Genomic DNA, 17,474 nt, shown 5'->3' with positions numbered 1-17,474 from the left:
AATCCATACCTGGAGTTCAGTTTTAACAATGGTATACCTGCTGGACCCACATTATAAAGAGGGAGTAGTCCTTCACATCTCATCTGTTTATAATCTAATTATCTCCTGTGATCAACAGCGCCATCTAGTGGCTATAATGCACATTTTTGTTTGAGGTATTTCAGAAAAACCGTGCATTATGGCCACTAGATGGAGCTGATGCTCATAGGAAATAATCATATTGCAGACAATACAGTGGTCAATGGTTGGGTCTGTGTGAATGCTGAAGTTACCCACACAGCAAAATATTTTTATAAATAGTCTCCATAGTGTAAGTCCAGTGAAAACTTTACTTTTTTTTTTTTTTTTTTGAACAATATAGGACAGATAGTAGAATCTCTGTTGGGTGTTTAATGGACCTGTGGCAGAGGTTTACACAGCAGAATCTCCTGCTTAAGTATTTTGTTTTCTGTGTGTACATGGGGTTTTTTACAGATATTTTAGTGATGTTCACTTTTTTATGTTGGTAATTTACATTTTTTTTTTTTAGGCGTTTCAGTCCTTGGAATTTTACCAGAACGGGGAGATTTTTTAATACTTCCCGATATATTTTTTTCTAATGCTAGCGGGTTAAATAACCAATATTTATATTTTGCTTTAGAAACCGTTTTCTGGAGAATCTGGCAGCCACCGAGCTGGAGAAAATGTCCGCCTTGTCCAAAGGAAGGCAGGAGATGTTGGCGGAAGCCGTGCGCAATGGCAGCGCCGAAGAAGATGAGGAGTCGGGTGAACAGCCAGAGGATGGCAGTGAGTTTGGAGAGCAGAATGAAGGTATGGCTCTGGATACTCACTTACTTGCCTTATACCATGTAAAGGGAAACTATGCAGCTGGGAAGGACGTTATCAAATCTGAAATCCAGGCGCACAGCTATAATGTGCATTTGTGTGTATGTGTATATATATATATATATATATATATATATATATATAGTGTGTGTGTGTATATGTATATATATATATAATATATATATATATATATATATATATAGTGTGTGTGTGTGTTTTTTTATATATATATATATATATATATAATATAGTAAGTGAGCATAGTTCTGCTTAAAAAGTAGAAAACAAATGCAGCCAGCACACCAAGGACTAGTAAACTGCGATATATTACAGTTTTGGGTTTGGATACACTGTAATGGTGCAGTTATCTGGAATAAAACTCTAACTCTACAGAGAGAGTAGCAGAGACCAGGACCATCATGGGGTATCTATGTCTAACATCGTAGATGTCAAGGTGGCCATGTTGTATCTGTATACTTGGGGCCTTAGAGGTTACATCTGCCTATCCATATATCCTAAAGCAGGTGTCCCCAAACTTTTTAAACTAAGGGCCAGTTTACTGTCCTTCAGACTTTAGGGTGGCCAGTGCGAGTAAATAATGCCTTGGTATTAGGAGGAGAAATAGTACCCCATCGAAGGTGTCAGTGGGAGGAATAGTGCACCCTTGTTGGTGTCAGTGTGAGGAATAGTGACCCATCATTGGCATCAGTGGAAGGAATAGTGCCTCATCATTAGTGTCCATGGAAGAAATAGTGCCTCATCATTTGTGCCAGTGGAAGGAATAGTGCATCTTCATTGGTGTGAGTGGAACGAGGTGTAATGCCCCTTCATTTGTATGAGAGGGAGGAGTAGTGCCCCTTCATTGGTGTGAGTGGTAGGAGTAGTGCCCCAACAGTGTAGTGAGTGGAATGAATAGTTTCCATTCGATGGTGTGGGAGGAATAGTTCCCTTTCATTGGTGGGATTTGGAGGAGTAGTGCCCCATCATTGGTGGGAGTTGGAGGAATAGTGCCCCATCATTGGTGGGAGTTGGAGGAATAGTGCCCCATCATTGGTGGGAGTTGGAGGAGTAGTGCCCCATCATTGGTGGGAGTTGGAGGAGTAGTGCCCCATCATTAGTGGGAGTTGGAGGAGTAGTGCCCCATCATTGGCGTGAGTTGGAGTAGTGCCCCATCATTGGCGTGAGTTGGAGGAGTAGTGCCCCATCATTGGCATGAGTTGGAGGAGTAGTGCCCCATCATTGGCGTGAGTTGGAGGAGTAGTGCCCCAACATTGGTATCAATGGGAGAACTAGTGCCCCATCACTAGTGTGAGTAGAAGGAATTGTGCCCCTTCCTTGGTGTGAATAGGACGAATAGTGCCCCATTGATGGTGTCCATGGCATAAATAATGCCTCAAGGGCTGAATTGGCAAGCAAAGGACTGCATATGGCCACTGTTCCACAGTTTGGGGACTACTGTCCTAGAGATTGTTGTTAGTGGGAGAAATAGTGACCCATCATTGGGGTCAATGGGACGAATAGCGGCCCATCATTGGTGTGAGTGGGAGGAATAATGCCCCATCATTGTTTGTAAGTGGGAGGAATAGTACCCCAACATTGTTGTAAGTGAAAGGAGTAGTGCCCCATCATTGGTATGAGTAGAAGGAATAGTGCCCCATCATTGGTGTGTGTGTGTAGGAGGAATAGTGCCCCTTTATTGGTGTGTGTGAAAGGAGAAGTGCCCCATCATTGGTGTGAGTAGGAGGAGTAGTGCCCCATTTTTAGTATGAGTTGGAGGAGTAGTGCCCCGTCATTGGTGTGAATGGGAGGAATAGTGCTCCATCATTGGTGTGAATGGGAGGAATAGTGTGCTAGTGCAGTCGCAGAAATAATGCCTCGAGGGCTGGATAAAGGGAAACAAAGGGCCTGCATCTGGCCCCTGGTCCACGGTTTGGGGGACCACTGTCCTAGAGATTGATACAGCCAGTTTGTATCTTTATATCTGTACATGAAGTGATTTAGCTGTGTAATTCCTGTACAGGTTGAGTACTAGAGTGGGAGGCAGCCATTTTATTTAAAAAAAAAAAAAAAAAGTTGCTAAGGCTTTAACAAAAAAAAATAAGACCCAAGATGGTCATGCTTTATTTATACATTCTAGATGTCAGAGTGAGTATACTGAGTGCAAAGGTTGTAGATTTAGTAGATTTAGTAATTTTTGCTAACAGAAGTTCTAGATCAGGGATCCTCAAACTATGGCCCTCCTCCAGCTGTTGCAGAACTATATGTCCCATGATGCATTGTAAAACGCTGACATTCACAGACATGACTAGGCATGATGGGAATTGTAGTTCCTGAACAACTGGAGGGCCATAGTTTGAAGACCCCTGTTCTAGATGCAAGGCATGCATTCCTATCTGAGGTCCATGCCGCCATTTTATGATGGTACAAATAGGGTTCTAGAGGCCAAGAAGACCATTTGGTCCAGTTAGGACCAAAGGCAGTCCTGGTCTTTCAAAAATGACTTCATCAGTAGCATGCTTGTTGTTTAGGTACACCTTGGCCGTCTACATTGTAGTAGAAAAGTGGTGGTAACTTCTCAGATGTAAAAGTTTCCCTCTGACATGTGTTTCATTGTTGAATGCAGTTACTTATACACAGAATATAACTTTGCATGGCTAGAAAATACTGCATTTGCTCTGTACTCAATTCATGCATGTTTGTGTCTGATTTACTAATTTAGTGCTTTTTAGCATGCTAGTCCCGGTGTAGTCTAGGCCTTTCCCATTAATAGTCATCCCATATGCATGTTCCCACACCATCTACCCACTTTCGTCCATAGATCAGTAGACATGTCCTTATACCCTGCTCCCTGCCTGGAATTTGCATGTACCCTATGAGCATGGCTTCTCCTCTGCCCCTTGGGTGGGTGTGTATTGACCCCCCCTCTGTTGGACACAGGAAAGGGAGATCTCAGTGAGAAGGAAGAGAAAAATGAAAGTGTCAATGAGAAAGAGCTGTGTTCTGGGTCCAGCGATTCCTCTGCCAGCAGCACCTTGGAGAGGGAGGAACGAGAGGAGAAAGAGGAACCCGAATCGGAGCCAGGCAAGAATTCCCGTCAACTCACCAGTGGCACCTCACTCCGACACACAACACTCACTTTGAGATGAACCACAACTCACAGACTGAGCCCGTTAGTCAAAAGGTTTTGGAAGAGAGTGCGCCATATTGAAGATTGAGTTCAAGCCCATTTTGGAGGTTCTAAGGGTCTCCTTTAAAAGGGTTTGATGTGCTACTAAACATACAGATATGCTGGACTTAACGGGGTTATAGTGGAAAGTAAATTGGTAAAGTGGGCTCTCTTGTACTCTTGATCTTTGGTGTGGCACTCCTCTTCCAAAATACCTTGGTAAATATCTGAGGTGTCTCCCAGAGGCCGTTCTTGTGTTTTAAGAGCTACCTAAGAGTCTTTTAATGTATTTAGTAGGCTCTGCTCCACACTGCAAGTTAATATGAATTTTTGATCCAGTGCCCCCACCATTCACACCACTTCCCACACTTTATTGCTCAGCACTTACTCAGAATGTAAACTTAAAGCCTAAATCCAGCTTTCACTTAACTTTAAATAGTTTGTTTGGACCAAGCGGGTTGAAACAAACCTTTTCCTTCAATAATACATTCACCCGCTGTCGGTGCTGTATAAATTATATGTAGCATCCACTACATGTACAGTATACAGCTCTGTGTTCCAGCAGCGCCATGGGGACTTCCAGGCCTATCCCGGAATAAAATCGAGTTGGGCCGAGCAATACTCAGCCATTCACATTAAGCCTTGCATTTTGTGAATGAATACAGGGCTTTTCTTTGGTTGGCTGGGATGGAGAGGTGGGCAGATGATGCCACAATCCCCACCTTAGCCAATAAGAGGAAGCCTCGTATTCATCCATTAAATACAAAGCTTCCTGTGAATGGCTGAGCAATGACCCAGGAACAGGGTGGTAAGTCTCTGTCTCCCTTCCAGAACACAGCGCTGTATACTATATGTAGCTGATGCTACATAGTTTATACAGCGCTGACAGCAGGCACATGTCTCAGTAAGGCCTCTTTCACACGGAGCGGACCGTATTTTGATCCGCTCCGGGACTTTTTTTTTTTTTTTTAAGGACACGGATGACGTTTGTGTCATCTGGTCCGTATGTCCGCATATCATCCCATCCGTTTGCGGATGATATACGGACATAATGTATGTCTATGGGGATTGCGGATGTCAGCGGATGATACTGCTGACATCCGATTTTGCGTCCTTTTACGTTTTTTTAAACGGAAGAAAAATAGGGTTCTGTTCCAAAAAACGGAACAGAACTGAAAGGTCGAAAATCGGATGTCAGCGGATGGTATTCCGCTGACATCCGCAATCCCATTGACATGCACTATGTCCGTATATCACCCACAAACGGATGGGGTGATATACGGACATACGGAATGCCCGTGTGAAAGAGGCCTAAAGGAAATAGTTTGGACCAGCTTGGTTCAAAGAAACTATATAAAGTTAAATGAAAGCTGGGGTCTACCTTTAAAGTGGTTGTAAACCTATACATATACTCAAATAAAGTGACTGCCCTCAGGTGATACACCGAGATGAAACAAATCCTACTACACAAGTTGTACCTGTTTATCTGCAGCTTTCTCTTCTCTACAGCTGTTCAAAACCCCAAATTTATAAAAATTTGTCTAAGCCATCAGAAAACAGGGGGCAGAGAGCTGAAATTTCACACTGCAGAGCTCAGTGAGGAGAGCTCTGAGAGCGGATTTGCAGGGAAGGGACACACCCCCCTTCACATAGCACACAGGAACAGAACTGAGGCTGTCAATCACAGGCTGTGTGCTGGAGCTCACTTGTCATAAGTGATTCATGCTGATAGCAGAAGAACAAAGCAGCAGACAGAAATTACATTTAGTGCTCTTAAAACGAGTACACACTATAGAGAGATATCCTTTGTTCATATTTCATGTCTGCGGTTTAAAGCCACTTTAGAAATTATATTCCTTATAAAAGTAAGAAAAGGAAGGTTTTCTTTTTTCTTTTTGACCCGGGTCCGCCACTAGCTGCTCTTGGCAGTTGGATTTATTTAGTTGTTGTCCCTGGCTATGTTCCACCCACTTTCGGTGGTCCCATCTGTTGCATTCTCCATAATTGGGAATATTTGCCCCAGCAGAAATTGTGCAGTGATGGGAACTCTCATCGCCTAAAATTTTACAACCTAATCCCAAAGAAGCACCGAAATGGAATAAATTGTGTAGCTCACCAATATCTGCCAGTTTTGGGTGGACTGATAATTTAACCTATAGCCTCCGTTAAAATGCATCTAAAGCCAAAGAGTGGGATTACAAGAACATGTATATGTTTGGGAGGTTTTGCTATTTTAGTTTGTGTTTCCTCTACTTTTTTTATGTCGTTAAAGTCATCCTTCAATTCTTCCATTCTTCCTTCTTTTTTTATTTAGTCAGTCCTGTTCCTCTGCCTACCCCAGACCGAGGCAGCTCTAAGAAGTTCATGCTGGACATGTTCAACAAAAATCAGAGCTCTGACCTGGACACGGAACTTCTCAATGCGAAGAACGCTGCCGCGAACGACCTAGGAAAACCACCCCGGGAAAGGAGAGCACCTATACCGAGAACTGAACCGTGCGAGGCCGAGAGCTCTCCAACCAAAGTCCCTGTTGAGAACGGCTCAGAGCCACAGAAAGGCGTGAGAGCTCAGTACAGCATTGATGCAGAGACTAACGCCAAGAACCTTGAAAAAACTCTTATGACACCCTTTAAGAAACCAGCCGAGACGTTGTGGGAGAAGACGCCGCCGCAACCACAGACGGAGCTTAAGATTAAAGATTTGGACTTTACTGACCTGTGCGAGGAGGAGGACTTTGACGTTCTCGATTTTGAGGCCTCCGAATCTGTTCTGTCTTCCCGGTCGTCCACGGCAAACTATTCCTCTCCCCCGCCTTTTCCAGGACTTCCTCTGCCACCCCCTCCTCCACCACCCCCATTTGGCGGGTGCCCCGGTTTTCCTTCACCTCTCCCACCACCCCCTGCCTGCCCTCCACCTCCACCCGGTGCACGGCCACAGTTGCCACCACCACCTCCAGCTCCGCCCGGTTTCAGTACCACCTCTATAGACTCTATCGCCCCAGCATTTAATAAAAAGAGAAAGACGGTGAAACTGTTCTGGAAAGAGGTGAAGGAGGCAGACTGCCAGAGCCGGGGGAAATTTGGCAAGGGCACTTTGTGGGAGTCTCTGGATAAGGTGATGGTGGACACTGAGAAGCTTGAACATCTTTTTGAATCCAAAGCCAAAGAGCTGGTTTCTTCCAAGGTGAATACGTGATGAACGTTATCGTAGCTTGTTTCTCTGGTAGCCCAAAACAATGAAATTCGTATTGCTCAAATGCCCCCCAAACCTGAGTCAGTTGGATTAGCATGTGAAAAGACTGTTAGGATCGGCTTGTCATGCTCCAGCAGACTTCAAAAAAATGGTGGCTGTCTGCATACAGATTCCAACTCCTTGTTGTTGCATAAATGGAATTGGAATTTTATTGGGTTAAAGGTGGTTTCAGCTCATGTTCTCCACCTGTAGAGATGCGTTTTGCCCTTTTTCGGGGGTTAATCGCAGAGGACTCTATGATTAACCCCCGAAAAGGGGCAAAACGTATCCGAGGAGTTCTTTACAGGTGGAGAACATGAGCCGAAGCCATCTTTTACCCATCTCATTCACGTCTGTGTGCAGACGGCCACCATTTTGTTGGTTTCTCTGGTAAACGTGAAGTAAATCGAACGTACAAAAAAAGTATAGAAGACTCCAAACTCTATATACCTAAAATGTGTTTAAAGCCAAAACTTTTTTTTTACATTTTTGGATAGAATGCGGAAAGGTTAAAATATCTGTAAAGGTTGTTATTGCAGTCTGTTAGTAAGTAAGGGGCGATTTCCCCTTACTATTGGTCCATTGTCACCAGAACAAGATGAGAGTGGAAGTCTACCAATGGAGAAACTTGTTCTGGTGATAATTGTGTAAGAGGGGTATCTTATCACTTTGGAGAGATTTTTTCTCTGGGACAGGAAGTGAGGGGAAATTTTCAAGGCAAGTTGCACTTTGCAAAAAAATTTGCTCCAGAACAAGTAGAACATTTTTTTTCAGTCCAGTACATATATGCAAACAAAAGAATATATCACTACAGAAGAAAAATTGGGGTATTGGACTTCCCAAAGGAGGAATGGCCACATCACATTAGTTTAAAACATCAATATTTTTTCTTAAAAAGTCCATAAAAGCAAGAAAAATTTATCTCATAATAGAACTGGGCTTGGTACTGTTGAACAAGGTATTTACTGGTACCAAAGGAAGAATGGCCTCATTACATTAGTATAAAACATCAATATTTATTACAAAAAGTCCATAAAAACAAAAAAAATTGCTCTCATAATAGACACAGCCTGGTACTGTTAAACAAGGTATGTACTGGTACCAAAGGAAGAATGGCCACATCACATTAGTATAAAACATCAATATTTATTACAAAAAAAGTTTAAAAAGTCCATAAAAACAAGAAAAATTGCTGACATAATAGGCCTAGTACGGACATTTAAACCATCTTTGCTAATTATCCAAGAGGTTGACGCGTTTCACATTTAGTCGCTTCCTCAGGACCTTATACCTTGGCAGCAAAGAAATGCATCCTATTCAAAAAAAGAAAAGACCCAATATTCAATACTTTTATATGTTTCAAAGGACAATATGCTGTGTCCACTGCGAGACTTGCATGTCAACCCGAGAGCCCCAATAGTGATGCCGGAACAACTTTCGATGCAAAACGAGTAAATGCAAATATATGATATGCTTTGGCATAAACCAGTTGGGTCCTCTAGAACATCGGAAAACATTTCTCATAAGTAAACAATATTTAACCAGATATAGTACAGTCCACCCCCAAACAACAATACGTAACCATAAAGTGGCATAGAAGAATAGAATTCAAGCCAGCCTAAAAGACCATTAAAATAATGATGTGGCCATTCTTCCTTTGGTACCAGTACAGTCCAGTTTATACCTTGTTCAACAGTACCAGGCCAAGATAAAGGAGGATTCCTTGATCCCCCGAAGCACATTGGCTTTTATGACATAAGAATCTTAATAAAATGGATTCTGGACTTTATATGTTCTGCTTTTGGCACTTTTCCCTCTTGTACACCCAGTGGAAAAAAAATAACTAGACAGAGGTTTTAAACCTTCCTTACTCTATCCAAAACTTTAAAAAATATACTTTAAAAAAAACAAAAAAAAAAACCTCTAGTTTACACAACAATCTAAAATATTATGTCTCGACTCATAATGATTGCAAACGACAGCAGAGTCTTATTAAAACAGAAGGTTTCTGCATCCCTGAAATCCCTCATCAATTCAAAAAGTGAGGGGGTTTATGTCTAATTTTAGGTTAGTGGGTGATGATACATGCAAACTCAGGGTCATTAGGAAATTATTGGTGCGGCTTTGCCCATTTTCCTACGAGTAATAAGCCGGTTTGTTTTTGATGAAATTAAGTCTTTTACAAATGACATTTTTGAAGGCCTTTTTGGAAAGTTTTTGAAGATCTTTGGTGAAAAGTTTTTAAAGATCTTTGGTGGAAAGTATTTGAAGATTTTTGGTGGAAAATTTTTGAAGATCTTTGGTGGGCAGTTTTTGAAGGTCTTTGGTGGGCAGTTTTAAAGATCTTTGGTGGGAAGTTTTTGAAGTTCTTTGGTGGGAAGTTTTTGAAGATCTTTGGTGGGCAGTTTTTGAAGTTCTTTGGTGGGAAGTTTTTGAAGTTCTTTGGTGGGCAGTTTTTGAAGTTCTTTGGTGGGCGGTTTTTGAAGATCTTTGGTGGGCAGCTTTTGAAGATCTTTGGAGAGCAGTTTTTGAAGGTCTTTGGTGGGCAGTTTTTGAAGGTCTTTGGTGGGCAGTTTTTGAAGGTCTTTGGTGGGCAGTTTTTGAAGGTCTTTGGTGGGCAGTTTTTGAAGGTCTTTGGTGGGGAGCTTTTGAAGATCTTTGGTGGGGAGTTTTTGGAGATCTTTGGTGGGAAGTTTTTGGAGATCTTTGGTGGGCAGTTTTTGGAGATCTTTGGTGGGCAGTTTTTGGAGATCTTTGGTGGGCAGTTTTTGGAGATCTTTGGTGGGAAGTTTTTGGAGATCTTTGGTGGGAAGTTTTTGGAGATCTTTGGTGGGAAGTTTTTGGAGATCTTTGGTGGGAAGTTTTTGGAGATCTTTGGTGGGAAGTTTTTGGAGATCTTTGGTGGGAAGTTTTTGGAGATCTTTGGTGGGAAGTTTTTGGAGATCTTTGGTGGGAAGTTTTTGGAGATCTTTGGTGGGAAGTTTTTGGAGATCTTTGGTGGGAAGTTTTTGGAGATCTTTGGTGGGAAGTTTTTGGAGATCTTTGGTGGGAAGTTTTTGGAGATCTTTGGTGGGAAGTTTTTGGAGATCTTTGGTGGGAAGTTTTTGGAGATCTTTGGTGGGAAGTTTTTGGAGATCTTTGGTGGGAAGTTTTTGGAGATCTTTGGTGGGAAGTTTTTGGAGATCTTTGGTGGGAAGTTTTTGGAGATCTTTGGTGGGAAGTTTTTGGAGATCTTTGGTGGGAAGTTTTTGGAGATCTTTGGTGGGAAGTTTTTGGAGATCTTTGGTGGGAAGTTCTTGGAGATCTTTGGTGGGAAGTTTTTGGAGATCTTTGGTGGGAAGTTCTTCAGAAGATCTCTTTTAGGAAGGCAGTGCCATGGCTGCTGTAGAGAGCTTTTGGTTCTTTTTGATCCTCCTCACTATAACCTGTGATTGAGTTAGAATAGTATTACTTATAAGGCCTCATTCATTACAGTGTACTCCCATCTGAGGGTCATGTTTACCTGCATGGGGATGCACAGGTATTCCGCACATTCCTGAGCATGCTGTCCCATTTTTGTCAATTGAGAAAAAAATGTGTAATGATAGATATTTAAGTTTTTGTTTTTGTCTTGTATAGCTAAAAAAAAGAATCATTACAGAGGCTATAATTCTTCTGTTATTCTACAGTAGATTTTTCAATCAGGTTGTATAGTACAGGTTTCCAGCAGGAGACTTTAGGATGTGAGAAGACACGGTCTGTCTGTTAAGCACACAAACATGCAGGCTCTTGCAGCAAAAGCGGATTTTTTTTTGGTTAATCGAATTGGTGAAAAGAGAACCGGTCTAAGCCATTTCTGTTTCCTTGCCACAGAAAGGGGTAGAAGCAAAGAAGCAGACTCTAGTTGTTCTGGACCCCAAGAGGAGCAACGCCATTAACATTGGCCTTACCGTCCTCCCCACTGTGCACATCATCAAGACGGCCATCTTGAACTTTGACGAATATGCTATCAGCAAAGAAGGAATAGAGGTGAGTACCCATCCTATTATTTCATACAGGAAGTTACTAACTGATATAAGCTACATCAGAATAAAACCTGCCTTTCAAGTCTGAATGTGATTGATCATGCAGAAATGGTGGTGGGGGGGGGGGGTGTAATTGGGATGCTACACTGCACAGGCCTGTATTAGTATGTGCCAGTAACTCCGTGATGTTCTGCCTCAGTTCTCTAAATTTTAGCTCAGCTGTGCGCTTGACTTAGGAACACTTGAAAAAGATCAAAATCGAAAGTAAAAACTCATTGTTGCTCATTTAACTACTAGTTCAGTCCGGTACAATTCGGACATTTCTCTTTTTATAGATGTAAAAATCCAATTTTTATTTATTTTTTTGCTAGAAGATTACTTGGAGCCCCCGAACATTATATATATATATATATATATATATATATATATATATATATATATATATATATATATATATATATATATATATAAGATGAATAACATCTCTTGTGATAGCATGGGCCGTGCCAGGTCCTCTCTGTGGAGAGATTTTTGGTCTCTTAGATGCCATATCTCTCCCCTGGTCTCCAAAACATCTGAGAAAACCAAGACTGTTTTGATCACACAGTTTCATAAGTCGGTAAGAGACTGAAACCGGAAGTGACTAAATTCTCATCACTTCCGGTTTCTGATGTCACATGGGGGGGGGGGGGGGAGAGAGAAACAAGATCAGTTCCTCTTACGGTGTCCGGAGAAGCTGATGCCACCAGTCGTACCCTTACTGGGATCCCTGATGGGATAGGAGAGTTTGGTAAAGACAGCGACTAGGGGAGGATCCCCTTCCGCCGCCTGTAAAAGTGATCCAGTGGCTGTATAGCCTCTAGGATCACTTATACCTAAAAGATAATTGACAGCTGAAAAGATCACTACCAGGATTATGACTGTAGCTGCTTTCATGATCCTGGTATAATAATTTTAATCTCAGGCCTACAGACAGGAAGTGGCTAAAGAGGACTTGTATTGTGTTTGTGTGAAGGCGGCCATCTTGGTAGAGGAACAGGGCTTTGCTTCCTCACAACGCAGCTGTCCCTAATGACTGGTGAGCTGCTGGCTTGTTGGAAACGGATAAGCAGCAGTAGCAAAGAGCCACAGAACGAAGCAGGGAGATCCTTGTCCTGCAGGTCCTCAGGTACAGCTTTCTCTCCGGCAAGGAAAACCGAAAGCAACGAAGTAGTGAAATTGCCAAATATGACTTCAAATTTAGAGAAACTTAGAGGGCAGCAGTGCCTTAGTTGATCTCCGATATACTCAAGATATATAACTATGAGGCTACAGAACAGGAGTGCCTAGGCACTTGAAGTACGCTACTATTTTTCAGAGACCTTTAAGACAAAATGTAGATTTTTGGGTACTGCGTAGGCACAATGGACATTTCAAGATGTTCCTTAAAAAAACAGCAAATCTTCACTTTTGTATTCAGGTCCACTTTAACACATCATCCCTACTCCTCCATCAATACATTTGCAAGTCACAATATGGCTGCTTGTACATCATCACCCAGAGCAGCTGGTTTGTTGGAATAGACACCTGGTTTGTTGTGTTCACCTCTGTGGCCGGCTAATCTTGTAGCTGTCTACACTGGTGACGTTAGTAGGTTAATCCTATCACAGCAGCTGCCTGCTCACTTACCAAACATCTCCTGCAAATCAAATTGAGGGTTATCTGCTTCTATATTGGAGGCTTCCACTAAGAAGGGTCAGTAGAACCAAGATGGTTCCCTATGGCTAAATTTATTTAATTCTGTGCTCCACATTGTGATAACTTAACCACCTTGACCTCCGGAAGATTTACCCCCATCATGACCAAACCATTTTTTGCGATGCGGCACTGCATTACTTTAACTGACAATTGCGCAGTCGTGCGACGCTGTACACAAATAAAATGTATTTAAATTTATTTCCCACAAATAGAGCCCTCTTTTGATATTTGATCATCTCTGTTTGTTTTTTTTTGCGCTGTAAACGAAAAAAGACCGAAAATAAAATAAAAAAAAAAAAACACACATATATATAATGTGTGTATATACATTTTACTGTCTGCTATAAAAAATGTTTAAAAAATTAAATTTCTTCATAACTTTAGGCCAATATGTATTCTGCTACATATTTTTGGTAATAAAAAAAATCCCAATAAGCGTCTATTGATTGGTTTACGCAAATGTTATAGCGTCTACAAACTATGGGATATTTTAATGGTATTTTTATTTATTTTGCATACTGATAATAGCGGCAATCAGTGACCTAGCGGGACTGCGTTATTACGACGGACAATCGGACCCTATTCGGGAACCAGAGACACTAATACAGTGATCAGTGCTAAAAATATACAAGGTCACTGTACTGATGACACTGGCTGGGAAGGGGTTAAACATCTAGAGCCATAAAAGGGTTAACTGTGTGCCTAGCCAGTGTTTTTGTTTACACAGTGTTGTGCTTTTACTAAGGGAAGAGATGATTTCTAGTTTCTGCTCTGCAGAGACACAGAATACATATCCCCCCCCCCCCTTCCCGTCTGTCCCTCGTCAAAACGGAGATAGACATTATAGACATATCTCAGTTCTCTGTGTATTGCCGACGATCGGCGGGTGTCGGAGGACATCAAGTGCCTGGCACCCACAGATTGGCTATGAATTATCACAGCAGAAGTGGCCCACACACGCCCCGTTCAGGCAGAAAGAGGGTCTCCCTGTAGCAGTAAAATTGCAATGGGGCTGACATTAAGTGCTAATTGATAGTCACAACAAAGATTGATCTTGCGGTCCAGCTGATGTCCAGCATGCCTGTGATCTTCTGTCCAGATTGTACAATTGGCTAATTTCAATTATTCTGTTTATGCCAGAAAATCCTGACGATGGTCCCAACCGAGGAGGAGAAGCAGAAGATTCAGGAGGCTCAGATAGCGAACCCCGATATGCCTCTCGGATCGGCTGAACAATTCCTCCTCACCCTCTCCTCTATCAGCGGCCTGACCTCACGCCTGCAGCTCTGGGCCTTCAAACTGGACTACGAGACCATGGAGAAGGTAATCCACTTTCCACTCATCACACACTACTTAGAGTGACCCCATCCACAGCATAAGCAAGATTACCCATCAGCATTCTGTAAAAAGATATGTTGGATACTTAAAGCGGAACTTCACTCTCTCAATCAACATTGATTATTTTTATTCCTTCTGCTGCTTTCATTAGTAAATAGATAGGAAGATGTATCATATTTCCGACGGCGCATGCCCCAGACCCGGAAGTGTCAGATCACATACTAGGTACGTGATCTGGCACAGAGTGTCCGCCCTGCCTCACTATATGTTCGGTGGGCGGTCCGCAAGTGGTTAAGGAAAATAACATTTCTTATTTTATTTTTGATATAGTAAGGAAGTAGCTCAGGGACAGGACTCAAGAGGGTAAGAAATTAGAATGGGTGCACACACACATGAAACTGACTCTCACAGTGACACTGACAGCAGTGTGCAGCAGCATAGATGTTGATGACACCTCACCGACACCACATGTAATGATTAAGCACATTTGTAGTGTGTGAAACGTGTCTACCATGCGATCTGTTGGTGTCCTGTGGTGTCACTTTGGGAACCTTGAATAAAGGTATTTGTATTGAACCGTCATGTATAGCCGCTTCTTCTTTTGACCACACGTCCCCTCCTGAGTCACACTGACAGTTTCTCTCCACACCAGTCCCTTCAGTCCAAACAGCACTGACAGTCCTGCTCCTGGCTTGCCTTGCTTTTGTCCCACAGACCCGCACATGAGGCTCAGCAGATAAAAAAAGCAGCGCCGATCTAAGTGTAGATGATGGGTATAAATTTTATTTAAATTGCACTTACAAACAGATGTAAGTTAATGGCATGTATTAAAATTGCACATACAAACAGATGTAAGTTAATGGCATGTAGAGAGTGACCTCCTGCAAGTCCTTTTGGGGATCAGCACGGAGTCCTCCAGGAGACACGTTGCCGGCAGCGCCGGTGGCTTCCATCGCTTCGGGTCCGTGGGTGGAGAGAACGCGTGCCCCGAAAATGTGCCCCGATGTCTACCCGCCCTTCACTGACCTCTGTCTCCGTGGCAGCTCCCGCCTCCTCTCTCCACCCACGGACCCGAAGTGCTGGAAGCCACCAGCGCTACCAGCAATGTGTCTCCTGGAGGATCCCGTGCTGATCCCCAAACGGACTTGCAGGATGTCCCCCTCTACATGCCATTAACTTACATCTGTTTTGTTGTGGAAATTAATGGAGTTTGGAGGATAGAAATTCGCTCGGTGCACTGGAGACTTCGCTGTGCTGAAAAGCGCACTTGTGGATATTAATATGTGCCAAGCGGCATTAATCCCTTGTACTGAAAAGTACAATGTACAGCTCTTTTGTATAAATTTCTCTGTGACAAACCGAGAGACAGACACAGGCTGTATCACCATCAATGTCCATAGTAGCAGCCCTCCTTAAAGGCAGCCCTCCTGTTTATTTTATAGTCCGAGAACAAAAGGGGGTTACAGGGGAGGTGGCGTCAACACAACCAATCACAGACCTGTATACTTTCAAAAGTACAACAGGAATGGGGAGTGTATGTTTACGGAGAAACACGACCGTGTGCACGAGACTCCAACTTCCAAGTGAAAGCGAAACAAAGCAACATGGCTGCTAAACATTATCATGGATTCTCATGGACTCGGCCACGCTAATTCACAAGCATGCACTCCTGTCATAACTTGTTAGAGTGAATCCTATATAATATAGTTCATTAAAACCATATTTGATAGTGATCATGCTACTGTTTCAGTGAATGAGACTCTTTCTGCAAAAGACAATAGCAGCAGTATTTCAATCATATGGATCAAGCATGACGGAAAGCTGCCAGCCATTAATCCTCCTAAAAGGGCAGATATATTATCAAAATGATAAGAATTCCACATCACAAACATATCTCCGCAGTGAATACCGGGGCCCCGGATGGCTGATATACATTTGTGCGGTGGAGTTCTCCTTGCACTGCCATAGATCCGGACCGGCACTGCCGATAGGGATGATCAGGCTACAAGTAGTGTGCAGTCTCCATTTAACGGAAGGTTTCCACATCTACAGGTCTTTCCTCAATGCCAGTTAAAGCAATATTCGCTGTACATAGCGATTACCGGTAAACTGACACTGGGAGACATAATAGCAAATGAACTAAAAACACATCCTAAAGAAATGTCCACAAAATATTAATACAATTTCCACAACAGTTTGTAAGTGCAATTTTAATAAAATGTACTGTTTTTTACCTATCATCTACACTTAGATCAGCACTGCTTTTTTCACACGGAGCCCTTTCCTACTCTGACAAGCTGGCTGCCATTTTAACAGACTTTCCTTCATGCCAATTACTGGATTGTTCTTTATTTTCTCTGAACTTTTACTGAACCCTTCATATGGGTTTCCCCAATAGCCCCCTCCTCTGCCATTGTTATAATCCCCACTACAGTACCTTAGTCACACCAGACCCGCTGCAGCGCTTGCCAACCCGCCTCTTTTTTGCACATGAGGCTCAGGCTGCTCCGCTCGGCTCCCTTGCACCATGACATCACACGACATGTTTAGGCACCACCTCTGCCAGACCCGCCCGAACACACTGTAGCAGGCACTTGAATGGTCTTGGCTGGCTCCGGATTGGAACTGTGTATATGCAGTTTCGAGCCAAGCGTCACAGCCAGATTTTTACCTGGCAACCCTTTCCCGTGACTGGCAGTTTTATATAAATACTGACATTTGGCTACACTGCTGTCCCCTCACATGACAGCACTGGGGCTTGGCTGCTCAAGAATGCAGTGGATTGGCAAATTGGCAGGGAGAGTGCATATTTGCCAACTGTCCCGTTTTTGCAGGGACAGTCCCGGCAAATAGGAGCCTGTCTCGGGCAATTTACATTGTCCCTGCAAGCGCCCCTTAATCGGGCAGCCCGTAAATGCCCGTTACAGGCAGCCGGTGCCCGTAAAAAAAAAAAAAAATGGTTGCGGGCTGACCTCGTAACTGCGCATGTGCCGTTCCAACACCTGCCGGGCTCGGGAAAGCTCATTTAAGCTCGGCCGGGCGCAAGTGCAGTTACGTAATAGCGCCGCCGGGCGCCATTAAAACCTAATTATACCAGCTAGTATAATTTTATTTTATCGTACTTATTTACACTTTGCATTTTATTTGTATTTACATATTACATTTCTTGTATG

At 42.9% G+C, this 17,474-nt stretch overlaps 1 protein-coding gene across 6 annotated transcripts in view; it reads left to right on the top strand.

Moving 5' to 3' along the window:
• The window catches only part of FHOD1 (formin homology 2 domain containing 1), a 246,311-nt gene that overhangs the window by 211,811 nt on the left and 17,026 nt on the right, over nucleotides 1-17,474 (top strand). For 3 of the 6 annotated variants that reach the window (XM_082270033.1, XM_082270034.1, XM_082270032.1), the window contains 4 exons: nucleotides 641-810; nucleotides 6,306-7,174; nucleotides 11,075-11,230; nucleotides 14,104-14,286. In XM_082270033.1, the coding sequence (XP_082126159.1) occupies nucleotides 641-810; nucleotides 6,306-7,174; nucleotides 11,075-11,230; nucleotides 14,104-14,286 (1,378 nt within the window). Of the gene's footprint in view, nucleotides 1-640; nucleotides 811-3,762; nucleotides 3,919-6,305; nucleotides 7,175-11,074; nucleotides 11,231-14,103; nucleotides 14,287-17,474 lie in introns of those variants that run through there. The other 3 variants (XM_082270037.1, XM_082270036.1, XM_082270035.1) reach the window with 3 other exon arrangements.

This window comes from Pelophylax lessonae, assembly GCF_965119305.1.
Source record: "Pelophylax lessonae genome assembly, chromosome: 10".
NCBI classification, from domain to species: Eukaryota; Metazoa; Chordata; class Amphibia; order Anura; family Ranidae; genus Pelophylax; species Pelophylax lessonae.
This window is presented reverse-complemented; position numbering and strand designations above follow the sequence as displayed.